The sequence below is a fragment of the Ochotona princeps genome, chromosome 24, assembly GCF_030435755.1.
Source record: "Ochotona princeps isolate mOchPri1 chromosome 24, mOchPri1.hap1, whole genome shotgun sequence".
In the NCBI taxonomy this organism is placed as follows: domain Eukaryota; kingdom Metazoa; phylum Chordata; class Mammalia; order Lagomorpha; family Ochotonidae; genus Ochotona; species Ochotona princeps.
Window position 1 is genome coordinate 20815729 of NC_080855.1, and position 15032 is coordinate 20830760.

At 51.6% G+C, this 15032-nt stretch overlaps 1 protein-coding gene across 1 annotated transcript in view; it reads right to left on the reverse strand.

Moving 5' to 3' along the window:
• Window positions 1–976: 976 nt before the first annotated feature.
• The window catches only part of USP31 (ubiquitin specific peptidase 31), a 60486-nt gene continuing 46430 nt past the window's right edge, over window positions 977–15032 (reverse strand). The window contains exons 12-16 of the mRNA XM_004586814.2: window positions 13339–13458; window positions 10681–10906; window positions 6418–6576; window positions 4836–4988; window positions 977–2704 (exon numbers count right to left, since the gene is read on the reverse strand). Of these exons, the coding sequence (XP_004586871.2) occupies window positions 1134–2704; window positions 4836–4988; window positions 6418–6576; window positions 10681–10906; window positions 13339–13458 (2229 nt within the window). The 3' untranslated portion in view covers window positions 977–1133. The remainder of the gene's footprint in view (window positions 2705–4835; window positions 4989–6417; window positions 6577–10680; window positions 10907–13338; window positions 13459–15032) is intronic.

Genomic DNA, 15032 nt, shown 5'->3' on the forward strand with positions numbered 1-15032 from the left:
CAGAAGGCGACGAGCTGCCGTGAGGGAAACTGGGGTGAGGTTTTGGAAGTGCCCGTGCACCCCACTCTCTGCTCGGCTGCTTCCGCCTACCACGGCTGATGTGCAGCGGGAGGCGACATTGTGGCTCTCAGAGCTACAGACAAAGTGAGGACACATGACCACCACGCAGACCCAGGGAAGCACGAAGTGTTCAACTTCCAACGGGAAAAGAAAAAAAAAAAAAAGAACAAAAGCAATGCTAGGAAAGGAAACTGAAACTGTAGATTCATACATCTAATTCAGAACCCATTACACGCCCCCAACCCCCGGATCTTCCAAATGTACTAACTGCTCCCTGGCCGTCTGACCTGCCACCTGTTCGGACACACCCCGAGCGTCAAGCCGGGCTATGGTATGCCTGCCTCCGCAGATGGGGAAGAAGTGAACGGACTTCCTTCCCAGCCCGGAAGCTTCTGCGGCAGGAGAAGACACATCACCGTGGTCGCCTGCACGTCCTCCTCCTCTCCAATCCATTTACCTAGACTAGCTGAGCGGATACCTGAGAAATGTTAGTGTTCAGAGTATTGCCCTTCACAAAGACTGGGAGCTGGGGCAGCAAAGTGCACAAAGCAACGGTTTTTCCATTGGCCTGTTTCGCTATCTGCAGCACAGTTTTCTTGAGCTCCAGGTGCCACCCTGCCATCTGTAACAGGCACTGATCCCGTGCAGGGGGAACCTGCGCCAGGTAACTCATCCTCGTGGACACTAACCAATGACAGCTGGACGGGCTTCCGGACTTCCAAATCCTAGTGTCCAACAGAATTCGTTGGAGTCCTCCAGGCACAAGTCTACAATGCTAAGGGGGCACTGGCCACACTATTCCAGTTAGCTTGGTCTCAATTCTTTGCCTATGGCTGTTATTTGGTTCAATGGCAGAATAAGGCGATGCTTTTTATCAATTTGCGATTGAATTCTCTCTTTCTGTCTTACACTTACACACACACACACACACACACCACACACACACACAGTCAGGCACATGACCCAAAACATACAAAAACAAGAAAAGCAGAGAGGGCATTGGTGGGAGGGGAGGGGCTCCAAATAAATAAACAAACGTCTTTACAGATAAAACACTTGGCTTTGCAGAAATATCACTGAGGTTTCTGAGAAGGCCGTGCAGAGGTTTGCATGCTAGAAGATAACTTTCTGGGGGCTTTCTCAGCAGATTGCCTGCTACCCGGAGACGAGGGGATCCCGGAATCCAGCTGCGAAGACTTGGATCTGCGGGCAGACAACAGGGAATGTTTAGCGGAAGCAGGCTCCTTGGAGACCAGCGGCTCTTTTCCCAGTGCGTTGGCATGGGGCTGCTGGGAGCCCGGAGCCGGGGGGCCGCGCTCCGCCTTCTCCTCCGCGCTACTCTTACAGGCCGACCTGGCAGAGCCACCGCTGGCCTTCTTGGACAGCAAGCTCGTCTTGCCGAGATCGGTAGAGCGCCGGGTCTCCTTCTGTCTCAAAGCTGACTTGAAGAAGGACAGCCCCTTGTCCTCTGACTTGCTATCCCTCTTGAGCCCGGCCCTCACGCTCGTGCTCGGGGAGCGCAGACTGGCCATGGAGGAGCTCCTGACATGCTTGCCATCGCCTCGGCCCTCCCCGGCCCTGGCCTGGCTCACCCGGGGAGAGCTGGGTTTGGAGGAGCAGGTGGTACTGGCTCGGTCAGAACCCAGGCTCTGCCTGGAAGCCTCCCGGCTGAGGCTCCACTCTGAGGTCCTGCTCTTCCCGGGGGGGAGGGCGCCTCGCGGGGTGGGGCCGGGGGCTTTTTTGGCAGATGTCGACGAGGCAGTGTGAGCGAGGGCAGAAGCCGACTTCTGCTTCTGTGGTGAGGGAGATGACGCGGAGTCCCGGGACTTGGGCGAGGCCTCCTTCTTGGGCTGTGCCAGGGCAGGGGACGAATGCCTCCCGCTGGCCCGGGATGAAGCCTCCGCTTTGCTCCGGGAGCGGGAGGGCTTGAGGGACACTTTCACAGGGACGGGAGAGGAAGGGGATGTGCTGGACACAGAAGAGTCCTGGCTCGCTAGGGCCGGCCGCCCCTTCCGCGGGCCCTTCTCTGGCTCCGAAGTGCCCCTGGAGCTGGGGGCTCTCTTGGCTGTGCCCTCAGGCCTCCCCAGGAGGGAGCCTGGCTGGTTCAGGGCTTTGGCCTCCTTGACTGGAGAGCTGTCCACAGAATCGCTCTGGTCCACGTAGGCGATCTGGTTGTTGTTATCAAACGGATCGGAGACAGGGGGCAAGCGGTCCCCTTGTGCTGGGTGCTTGCTCTGCACATCCACAGCACTGGAGTTCGATTTGCAGGTGTCTGACTCCTCTTTGAACACACCTTCCATGACGGCCAGAGGCGCTCGGCCCACAGCCTTGTGCTCACGTCGGCTGTGACTGTCGCTGGACTCCTGGAAACTGCTGGACAGGTTCCTCAAGCTCCCAAAGCAAGAGATGGAGACCTTGTCATCCGCTGCTTCCCCGATCTTCTCCAAGGTGGAGGCCGAGCTGTGAATCGGAGAGTCGCCTGAGAACCTGGAAGGCGAGTTGGAGCGCATCTGCAGCTTAGCGGACAGGGACCAGGAAGGTCGCATGCAGTTCTCGTTGACAGCCAAGGGGCTGGTGACAGAAGACCTGGAAGACAGGCTCTGACGCTGGACGCTTCTCACAAACGGCCGAGTGGAAAAGCCTCCTGAACACGGCAAAGAGAACACCGTTAAGCTAAACCCGCAGAAACATTCAGGCAACCCCTAAAGATGATGAAGATGGAAGGCAGGCAAGCCCATGGGGCGAGAAGAGCATGGCCCTCAAACCCAGCCCGTTGGAAGCCCAGGGTAACTGTGGGCTTCAGCCTTCATGAGCCCACTTCTCTTGTCCATACAGCAGGGCTCTTTGTGCTCCGGGGCCAGCAAGCTAGTCTCCACTCCCTCTTGGCCGACATCAAGGGTCAGCAGAATTGTCCTGGCACGTCAAGCCCTCAGCTCTGGCCTGCGGCACCGAAGCAGCCATGGCGATGCCATAACAGATACGCTGTGTTTCAAAGGAAGTTTCTTTATGGAGAAAGGCACAGGTCAGATTGGGCTTGCAGGCTACTTTGCCAACCCTCGGTCTAACTCCGCCAGGATTAGATAGTCTGTTGGGAGGTCTGTGGCTGGCAGGGCAACTGCACCCCACAGATGCTCATGAGGCACGAACTACTAATCGCTTCTTCAGCTTGCTGAGGGATGGCTAGGGCACGCAGAAGTGAAGTCTTTGACCGAGCTAATGGCAGAACCACAGCCCCTTACTAGCACACTTGACTACCACATGTAACTGGCCCCCAATGACTGACTAGAAAAGTCACCAGTGGATGTTTGATATCACAGTTGAGCTGCCACTTAGTAATGCCTGCATTTCAAACTGGAAAGCCTGGTTAGAGGCCCAGCTACTCTGCTTCTGCTTCCTGCTGATGTGCACCTGGGAAGCGGCAGGTGGCAGGTCAAGTACCCGAGTCTCTGCCACTCAGGTGAGAACTGGCTAGAGTTCTGGGCTCCTGGGCTCACTGCCGCTCAGCCCTGGCTGTTGGGAGCATTTGGGAAGTACATCAGTGGATGGAGTTCTCGCTGCCTTTCAAATAAAATGCAAATACATTTTAAAAGAGTGACAGAGAGGGAGAGACAGAGATCTTCCAGCCTCTGATTCACTCCCTAAGTGGTGGCAACAGCTGAGGGGTGGGCCATGCCAATGCCAGGAGCCTGAAACCCATCTGGGTCTTCCAGGGTGGTGGAGACCCTGCGCTGGGGTTCTCATCCACTGCCTACTATGGCTGTAGCATTTACAAACCTCTATGAGGAGGAGCCCCTCAGAGCCAAGCTCTGTCCCGGGGCACCACCCAGCAACACTGGATGGAGGTGGTGCTTGGGCGGATGCTGATGGCAGCAGCACGCTGCTGAACCACACATGGGGGCCAGCCACCTCCAGGCTTACCGTCAAGGCTGTGCTGAAAATAACCTTTACCTAAACAAGCAAAGGCTCACTAGTCGGTCTTCCGAAGCTGTAAAGACTTGGAAGGAGCTTAGCCAGGACAGTCCAACGCTCTCATTGTACAAATCAAGGAGCAACACGCCAGAAGAGGTGGCAGGGGGAGGGCTGCGGCAGACCACCGGGCCGGCACTCTTCCTGCAACCTCCAGCAAGCCCCACTCCAGGTCACCCTTTCAGACGCATCCATCATCGCCAGAAGCAGATCACCGCGATCGAACTGCTGGCCGCGGAGTGACGCTTCCTGCGGGGTGAGTCACCGGCTCATTCCGGAAGCTGAGCTCACTCCTCTCCGCCTCCCAGCTCTCAGTACTGGCTGCCCGACACTCCCGTACCACCTGGGACCCTGCTGGAAGTACTCGTCCGTCCTGTCATTTCTCAAGCAGTAACGGAAAGTGGAAAGGAAACAAAGAGAGCCCCAGCTTCCAAATTTTTACACCCACCGTGTCTTCAGAAACCGACGCTGGGAGTCAGGAAACTACCAGTCAGATCAGCACAGCAACCCCTCAGTAGGCGGCCCTAGGAGGGCACAACACTGTCCCCACCCCACAAGAGCACTTTGAAAGAAACAGTCAAAGCACCAGTTTCTACACCTAACCCTAAAAGGGGAAAATAAAGAAGCTGGAGAAGAAAGTCATTGCAAACACAGGAACAGCAAATGTCCCTGTTTACATAAAGTTACTTCACATGACCATGACCACAGCAGGCAGCCCTACTCAGCAACACTCTGAGTTCTCCCAGTCTCCTGGACACTCGTTCCTAAGAGGGAGGCATGGTGCCTCTATCACCGAACCCCACACTCACCATCATCCTCACTCCTCTCCCCGGTCATTTCTACAGACTCGGAGAGCGAGGCCAGCGAGGTGCGCCTGGAGGAAGCCGCAGAGGTCACGCTGGCTTGCTTGCTCCCCGGGAGACGGCTCACCCAGTGTTCACACAGGGAAGAACTTGTGGAGCCTGCAGGAAAGGAAGCGGGCACTGGTCAGGCAGCAGCCAGGGGCGGCCTGCGTGACTGAGCTGGGATCCCTGATGGACATCCCCACCCAAGTCAGCATGAACTCCCAATACCCCCAAACCGCGCCTCCAGATACATACAAAAATGAAAAGCAGATTCCAGTACGTGAGGGAGGTTTGTCATCGTGACATGCACATAAGAGGAACACCTCACAAGGCAAAGTCTGAGCCTTAAAGAGGCTGCAAGAGAAGGGCTTATGCATAAATTTGCTCGTCTACCGACCAGGTGCTTCTTTGAGGACCTGCAGTGACACTTCAGAAACAAAGCAAGAATAGAGGACTGGATTTTTCTGGTTCTCACTGTCTGTGGACATTCTTTACACACAAACACACCTACCCCTCCATGTCACTGTCTCCTCTAGGGTTGCCCTTAAATATATTTTAGGCCAACAGAAACTGCTCCTGAACTGTGCACATGAAACAGCAGATGCAGACCTCAAGAGGGCACTGCTGAGCACGGCCCACTCAGAAAGCACTGGGGAGGCTGAGAGCCTTGGAACCCACACTGGCACTGTGAGTGAACCACCTGCTGGTGGGTGGGGACAGGAGGAGGATCCCGTCAGGGGCTCCCCACCTGAGTGATGCTTCCCCACTACGGCTCCCTACCAACCATCACCACTTCCAGTCCTCCGTCAGTCACCTTCTCTGACAGTTCGACTCCCCATGAATGTGCATGCAGCCCCTTGTGTGGATGACGTGTGGCTGCATCCATGCCACACATGGGTACCGGCTCTGAATCAGCGTAAGATCTCCACCAGGCAAAACCCTAAGGCTTCTTGTAAGAGGTGCCTTCATCAAAAAAAATGGAATTAAAAGGCAATGCACACAATTTTTTAAAAGGCACATTTTTAAAAGACCCAAAAAAGACAACACACATTTTCCAATGAACTTTTTGGAGGCTCTCTGTATTATTCCTTTTCCTAAAAGATTAATCTTACTGGAGGAAAATACCTGTGTCCAGATACTTAGCCATAACAAAAGGCTTTCGCACGCCTTCCTCTAATGTGATGTGAGGTGGGTGTCATTACAGCTTTGCACAGATGGCAAGCACGTGGCCCTGGGGGTACTGCTCCAACCAGGTTGCAGGGCGGCATGCCAGGTTGCCTTCTGGCTTCCCTGCACGTTAACCAGACTCCACCCTGCCTCCCTGTGAACTCCGCCAGCCCACACCAGCTCTCACAACCCAACCCCTCCTGCTCGACTGCAATCACGCTGGTTTCCACGGGAAACGGAAATGTGAAAATTAATCCAATCAAGTCAACAGTCATGAGGCCTTCCGGAAAGGTCCTTTGGGCCATTAATGACCATCATCTACTCTGGGGGGTGGGGGGAGGAGGAAAAAAACCCACCCAAGGTCAAGAGTTGGCTTTACCTGCCACTGAGCTGTTGGCTGACCACGACGGGATAGCTGTCCGCCTCTGGTAGAAAAGGATGTAGGCTGTCTGCGTGCAGACCTCGTCCTCCGACAGCTGCTGCACGTCGCTGTCATCGAAGCAGTACCAGAGGCCATCCACGGAGTTCTTACAGTACGCTGGGGAAACAGCCTGCCTTCAGGGCCGGGCAGGGGCGCAGGCGGCCCAGTCCACCCCACACAGGCTCCCTTGCTCTGCCTCTCAGATTAACCCAAGAACTTTCAAAGGCTGCAGGTAGTGACCCAGAGGTGAAAATATAACCAAACTCCATATCACACTCAGGCAGACTGTCTCAAGAAACGAGTTCAACCTAGCCCAAGAATACGCAGTTCTAGTTCAGCTAACAAAATGGAAGAATAAACTTAACTTTGTCGAGCTAAGGGATCTCAGCCAGGGACAGTTTTGTCCTGTGGGCAACAACTGGCAGTGAATGCAGAAGGTTCTGGTTGTCACTACTGTGGCTCCTAGCTCCTGGTGGAGAGAGAAGCCAGGAACCTTCCCGCACATCCTACACGGCACAGGGCAGCCCTGCAACACTGAATGATGATGCAGCCAAAATGCCAAAGATGCCAGGGGCCACCAACCTTGACTCAAACATTTTGTAACATTTTAGTCTTTGCTAGCAACAGAAAATAGTAGGAATAGAAAGGAGGGTATCAATAACAGCAAGTACTTTTTTTAAGACGTACAATGTGCCAAGCACCCCACTTAATTTTGAGACATGTCCTACTGTGATTCCTGATTTACAAAGACTCAGTAAGATCACCTGGTGTGCCCAAGGCCTCCAAACTGGTGAAGGATGGGTATGTTTCATTCCAGCTTTACCTGGTCCTTGAGCTTGAGCTTAAACCCCTACCCCGCCCAGCTTCCCTCAGCACGGTAGTTCTCTGGAAATGCAAGAACCTGGGAAAGCATCAACTCAGAAGGTTCTCCCTCCAGGTCAAGTCCTAGGCCTGAGCTAGAACGAAAGCACTCAATATCAACCCCAGAAAACTCTACCAAAGGGGAACTGGAAGCTTGACCCAGTGGGACTGCACTACCACCACATTCTCCAGCAATGCCCACTTGGCTGGGTGGGAATAAATAAGTACCAGCATGTCCACCAGAAGGCTGGAATACACACAGTACAGTCCCAGGAGCAGGGCACATAGGCTTGGAGAAGTACTGGGAATGATTCAATAGGCCGCAACCACTCCCACAAGCATGAAGCCCTACAGCATGAAAGTGAGCCACACAAGGAAGGGCTCAAAAGCAGAGTGGAGTGAAGAACCTCTGAATGCAGAGAGGGAAATCATCTGTAGCTAGATTCAGCAGAACCAGACAGGGAGAGAAATGGAGACAGAAGCAGCAGATGGAGCTGAAAAAACAGCGTCGGGCCGGACGGGAGGGCTGAATGAGCCAGCTGGTGCACTGAGTGGGATCAGAACTGTGAGAGGGGACCACACCTAAGGGACAGTGACAGAAAAGCCCTCTGCTAGTGCTAGTCTGGCTCGCCTCAGGAGGATCTGTTGTTAGTCATGGTGTGGAAACAAAGGCAGCATAGTAACCCACTGAGGCGTGGACAATGTGATCACAAAACGACCCCACTGGCCTTCCTCCCCAGCTCAACTTTTTGCAGTGTTTTCTAGGCCAGTATTCCTCAAACTGCGGCCAGTCCTCAAGCAGAGAAGGAAGGAACTGGAGACCAGCATCTAAGCCTTTATAGCAACCCGACACTGCTGGGATATTTTTATTGTATTTGTGTAGAAGCACTGGTTCGTGAAGGATTAGAAAACTTAAAATAGAATCATACCATCGCAGATGGCTTGGGAAGCGCTGTTCCAGAGTCCCCTCCCCAAGTTAGCCATCCCCGTTCCATGTAATTATAGCCAGAACTAGCAGAGTCAAGGACCCAAGAGGAGACAGAGTCCAAATGGGAACTTAAAAACAGTGTCTTCAAGCCAACAATGCAGAGAGTGTGTAACATGTTCTCCAAACTACCAGTAAACAATCAGAAAAGACACAGAATGGCTTGAATATGGAATAGGGGAAGAGATCCAGACAGCATCCGAGCATCCGTTAAGTTAAAGGGTCCTGTGAAACACGCGTGGTCACTGCTGGCTCCCTACTGCGGTACCCGCTTAAGACAGAGTGAGGGAAAGGTGTCTGGCTTCTCACCCAAGCTGCTTTCACAAAACTATACTGCCTCCAAAGGGAGCTGAGGCATTTTCCAGTTTCCTCTATAAAAAAGCCTGGGGCCCGGTGGCATGGCCTAGCGGCTAAAGTCCTCGCCTTGAAAGCCCCGGGATCCCATACGGGCGCCGGTTCTAATCCCGGCAGCTCCACTTCCCATCCAGCTCCCTGCTTGTGGCCTGGGAAAGCAGTTGAGGACGGCCCAATGCGATGGGACACTGCACCCGCGTGGGAGACCTGGAGGAGGTTCCTGGCTCCTGGCATCGTATCGGCGCGCACCGGCCCGTTGCGGCTCACTTGGGGAGTGAATCATCGGACGGAAGATCTTCCTCTCTGTCTCTCCTCCTCTGTATATCTGACTTTGTAATAAACATAAATCTTTAAAAAAAAAAAAGCCAATGTAATATCTAAAATTCAGGTCCACCCTATTTTTATTTTTCCTCAACAATTTCTTGGTAAAGACCACTCAGCAAGTCACTTTCCTAAGAAGCGTTACAAGTGGGAGATGCACTCTTTATCAAAGCTGAACAGCAGGTGAGGGTGCTGGCCAAGGCAGGGTCACAGTGGGGTGCCAGGGAAACTGAATGAACTCCAAGTCCCTTCCCCTCAGAGTCTGCGAGTTCATGACTCCATGTCTCAGTACCAAAGAAGACAAACACGCTTAGAATTGCCACAGAAGCAAAATTCCAACTAGACACACAGTACAAGCGGCCCCCAGAAAGCACAAGTATAAAAAATGCAAGACCTGAAATATAGTAAATTGTATCAAAACTCTGCCCAAGTCAAAGTTCAGGGTAAAATAAACTTAAAACCAGTGGGTAAAGCCACTGCCTGCAACGCCAGCATCCCAACTGGGCACCAGTTCAAGGTCTGGCTTCTCCAATTCCAATCCAATCCAGCTCTGTGTTAATGCACCTGGAAAAGTAGTGCAAGATGGCCTGGGTCCTTGGGCCCCCAAGTCCCATGTTGGACCCAGACGCAACCCCTGGCTCTGTTCTAGCCCAGCCCTGGCCAGTACAGCCCTTTTGGGAGTGAATCAACCAATCAAAGTTCTCCCTCAGTTATGTGAGCCATCACCATTGCCTCCCACTTCTGTATTAGCAGCAAGCTGGAACCAGCAAGGATTGAACCCAGGTCCTACACAATGTGGGATGTGAACATCTTAACTGATAGCTTAACCTCTAAGATACAAGCTTAGATACATGGTACAACATGGATGAACCTTAAACACATCAGACTACATGAAATAAGCCAGTCACAAAAGGACAAATATTAGCTGATTCCACTTCTAAGAGGTATCAAGAGAAGTCAATTCAGACGCAAAGCAGCATGGCTACTAGAGGCTCGTGGGCAATATAAAATATTGTTTCATGGCACTATTTCTGTTTGGGAAGATGAAATAAGCTCTGGCAATGAGGAGTGATGGTGCCTACACAGCAATGCAAATGTTCCTAACATCATTGAAAAAACACCATAAGATGGTAAATTCTATTATCTATGTTTTATCACATTTTTTCAAAGTGTTACCAATGGTTGTACTAGAGCCTCCATGTAATGGTATGTTTTCTGATTCTCTCTAGTCTCTAAATGTTAAGCGCTGAACACAGTTGCTTTAGAAAAGAAAAAATAAAAAAAAAAAAAAGAAAGAAAACTGAACCTTAAAAAGAAAAGCCCTCCCAAGCCACGTGAAGACACTGTAATAGTGCTTCACAACTGAAATAAGCGAGAGGCTAAAACTTCAAGCCAGCAGAGCCAAGTCGTATGTGGGGAGAGTGTGAGAAGGTGCACAGAAGGCAGACCCTCTGACGACCAGAGAATGCCATCTGCGTTCACACTGCTGGCCCAGCCAGGTCAGGCCACCTCGGGAAGATCCAAGTCGGAAAGAGGAGGAAGAGCTTTAGCGCATCTGCTCTTGGACAGAGGACGGAGACCACCTTTACCGGTGGCACACAGCCTATGGGAAGAGAAAGGGGGCCCCCGAGCCATAGCCCTCTGGCCCGACACAGCCTGCCTGGAGGAAGCACAGACACACGGCCTCACGCGCTGCAGACCTGTGTAGTGCCCCCCTTGCATGGTGCCATGGTGATTGCACACCGCATACAGGTCATAGATGTAGTCCTCGGGGTCCCTCCCGAGTCCATAGGGCCGTCTCCACGGGGACCAGTGCGACGGCAAACTCCAGCTGCTCTGGCTTCTCTTAACCACATGAGGTGTCATGTCCAGGCCAGTCAAAGGGAACTTGACCATGTTCTGAAGTTTCATACGTTTGTCTCCTTCCTGTTGCAAGAAGAAAAACAAGTTCTTAGGACATTTTAATGTAAGCAAAAGGCAGATCAGTTTAGCATGGAATGAGTCACCTATCTGATATCACTCAGACACACACATAATAGGGAAATAATCATTTTAACTATCTGGAGGAACAGGTTTCAACATCACAAAAAGCAGAGCCAGTGACGATCTATGGATTGGTGGTGTGTGAACCTCTGAATCTTTACTTCCTCATCTGCTTGAAGTTCTTAGATTTTTGACTTGCATAAAAACCACAATTTCAGATAGTCCATGCTGATACCTCCGTGTCGCAGAGGGCACGAACACTCTGGGAATGGTGACTGCACAAAGGGCGAACCCGGGTGCCTGGCCCAGAACAGCCTGCAGTGGGCAGTGCCCCATTCCTCCCCACCTCCCCCAGAGCACTACAAGTTAACCCTGACCTAACTTCAGATACAGAAGACTCAAAAAGTATGAGGAAAACAGAATTTAAAAATAAGTTTATTCTGGTTAAGTCAAAAGACTTTGAAATCCATACATGGTTTTATTCATAATACATACTTTCCATAAATTTCTTGAAGAGCTTTCATATGCATGGATTCGTAAAACTTCCGTGAAGTAAAATAAACTTATCTGTGAATTCCATTTTTGAACTTTTTGAAGTCCCCTACTATTTGATGACCTCCTAGTCGATGATCCTGAATCATCTGTACTTTCCATTCAGCCCATGGGGAAATCCATGAAAAATATAACCCCTGGCCGAAGAGGTGCTTACTGTGTGCACGGTTCTCATATTTAAAAACTTAATCAGGCATGGAAATGCCCACCCCAGAGAGATACGGACCTTTTTAAGGAAGGAAAAATATTCCTACAAGAAAGGGAAGACAGTCAGGAAGGCTGGCTGATTAACTGAGACCTTATTCTGCAGTCCAGGGAAAGCCTTGGGGCTTGCATGGAGGAGGTGACATCCCCAGAGCTGGGAGTGAAGAAATGTGTGAGCAGTACACACAACATGTTGGGAAAGGTCTTGGGAATCAACGGAAAGACTGCAACCAACTGGGAAGTAACAGAGTCTGAACTGGCATGGTACCAGTAAGAGCGGAGAGGGCAAGACACATAAGCAGTCGATGAGGAGGCACAGCCAAGCCACCGAAGTGAGAAACTAGTGAGAAGGACAAAAAAGAAGTGAGAAAGGTGACCCTGCCCTTCCGAGTGTGGGTTGCTTTGAATATGCCTTCGAAAGAAATAGAAAGCAAGAGCCGTGTGTCTGGTGGTGGGAAGCAAACTGAGCAGGCTGGAATCCAGAGCCTTCCCCAGCAATCCACCTGCACAGCCCAAGAGGATGAAGCTGAAGCACCCACAGCAAGTGTGCAAGTCCTAGACAGGGTCTGTGTGTGTCACCCCTGATGCCTCCACTTCCTCAGCAAGTCCTAAACATCTCTTCATCTCCACAGCATTACCAGGCCCTTAGCATGACACTGGTGACCACATCGACCTCCTTCAGGTCCCCTACCTTCACTCTGGTAGCCTCTGCTCTACCCTCCCAACGACAGTCAGAATGATCTTTTAAAAACACACAGTTGCTGCAAACCCTTCATCACAACCCTACTCAGCCCCCAAGGGGATGTTTGGGCAACCTGCCACTGTTCACTTCTTCCACCAACTCCCACCACCGGCCCACCCCGCAGCGCCAGTCCCACCAGCGCTATGAGCCCCTGACCACAGGCAGTTCCCTCCGGCTTGGCTCCGAATACGCTGCTGCTTCTACCACCTCCTGCTCCCACTTCACCTGGGAAGTTGCAGAGAAACATCTGCTCTGTTGCAGGGACAAACCTTGCAGCCTGATCTCACAGACCCCATCAACATTTATCCCCACCCTCCTTCTATAAGCGGGGCTGCCTAGGATAATCGCACCTCAGAGAACAGACAGCTTTGCAGAGAGAGCGGTGACCAACTCACAAAGCAATACAACCCAAAGCAGATTTTCTTTGTACATGTTTTATGACTCATCTCCCCCATGTACAACAGCACCGTTAGGGCAGCCAACAGCCATCATTACATCAGGTAGGCATGGGATTCCAACTCTCCTAGCAAGCATCTCTATTTACTAACCCCAAAGCGCACATACCAAAACTTCAGCCTGACATTTACAAGTCTAGTGCAAACCCTGAAGAACAAAGTAAAATTCTGCCATGTGAACTGAACTGTTTAGGATTTCAAGGGTCATAGGATGCTCATATTTTGCCTCATATAGGCACACCTATGTCTGTCTGTAAACGCCCCTGCACACACACACACACACACACACACACACACACACTCACTCACTCACTGAAATCAAACAGGGACACTCAAGAACCTCAGGGGGCTTCAGCACCTCAGCAGGGGGTTTCAGCAACTCGGCCTCAGCTTGTGGGGCCTCCCAGAGAGGATTCCCTCACCTGCCGGAATCTCTTGAGATGTATAATGAGCACATCAGGCAGTGTCCACAGACTGAGTGTGATGCTCCCCTGCTGCAGCTGCTTGCAGTGTGGGCACCGCCAGGCGTCATCCGGGGCGAGCTGCGAACGAGGAGCAGAGCTGCTGTTAGCACCCCCTCATGCAAAGCTTTGCGACAGAGACAGCTGGCCTGACTTCTCAGCGGGAGGTGTCCTACTTTATCATTTTCTTAATAGTGAGTGCTGGCAGTAACGAGAAGGGCAATGCCACCACCACCAGAGTCCTGACACTGCTTCTCAAGCAGCCCTAAGGCAGCACGACACAGGGCACTGCTTGTAGAAGATCAGACCTCGGCCTGATCACGTGGGTTACTGCAGGTCCCACCTTGTCATCTCCATTTCTTCTCTTGTTCTTGTTGCTTCTTTTTTTTTTTTTTTTAAGACTTATTTCTTTTATTGGAAAAGCGAATTTATAGAGAGAAGCAAAGACAGGAAGATCTTCCACCCACTGGTTCACTCCTCAAATGACCACAACAGCTAGAGCTGAGCCAATCCAAAGTCAGGAGCCAAGAGTAGTAGTGAATAAGGCCACTGTTTGCAACGACAGCATCTCATATGAATGTAGTACGAGTGCCACCTCCTTCACTTCCAATCCAGCTCCCTACTAATGTGCCTAGGAAAGCAGCGTCAAGATGGCCCAAGAGTTTGGTCCCCTGCACCCACATAGGAGACCTGGAAGACGGTCTTGGCTTTGGCCTAGGCCAGCTCTGGCCACGTGGGGAGTGTACCAGATGATGGACACTCTGCCTGCCTGCTTGCCAGCTGGTCCGCTGCTCTGTCACTGTGACTCTGCCTTTCAAATAACTAAACTCAACTGTCATACTTAGGATCCCAAGCATCAGTGCAATATCAGATGAATTTCAAGGGCTCTGGTCAAGGTTTCTCAAAGTGCAAGAAACTGCACAGGCCTGGGTCCCTCCACAGAGACTTATTTCTCCACTTATCTGTCATCTGTTCATCTAAAGATGTACCAAGTCCCTGTTATCTGTAAAGCACTGTACGGAGTGGCTGAGAGTACCACTGCCCAACACAACTTTATCCGCACTAATCAGTACTGGCCACGTGCCTGCTGGGCACCTGAAATGCAGCTAACGCCAACTAAGGAAGTGGCTATTTATTTTGTCCCTGTTTTAATAGGTCCTGGCACCCTGTGCTCTCAGCACACAACTACCAAGGTAAGAATCACTGTTTCACTGACAAATGCAATAACTTTCAACTTCTAAACTGCAACAAACAACAAAATAAATTGATCTTTAACCATAAAAAAGAAATTTAAACTACTTTTTGTCAACATCCTAAAAGGAATAGCACTGAGTTGCCCCATTGTCTCTGTCAAATCTATGCAAGTGAAAAATCCTGGGAGACATTCTGAGATCCAACTTGTCTATTCCCCACCCTCTCAACATGCCCAGGCCCCTACCACCCTCAGACCCCAGGAAGAGCTGTACAGCCCCTTACCCATGCCCCATCCCTACCATCTCGGATCCCAGGAAGAGCTGTACAGCCCCTTACCCATGCCCCATCCCTACCATCTCGGATCCCAGGAAGAGCTGTACAGCCCCTTACCCATGCCCCATCCCTACCATGCTCCGATCCCAGGAAGTGCCACGCAGTCTCTCTTGCCATGCCCCGCCCTA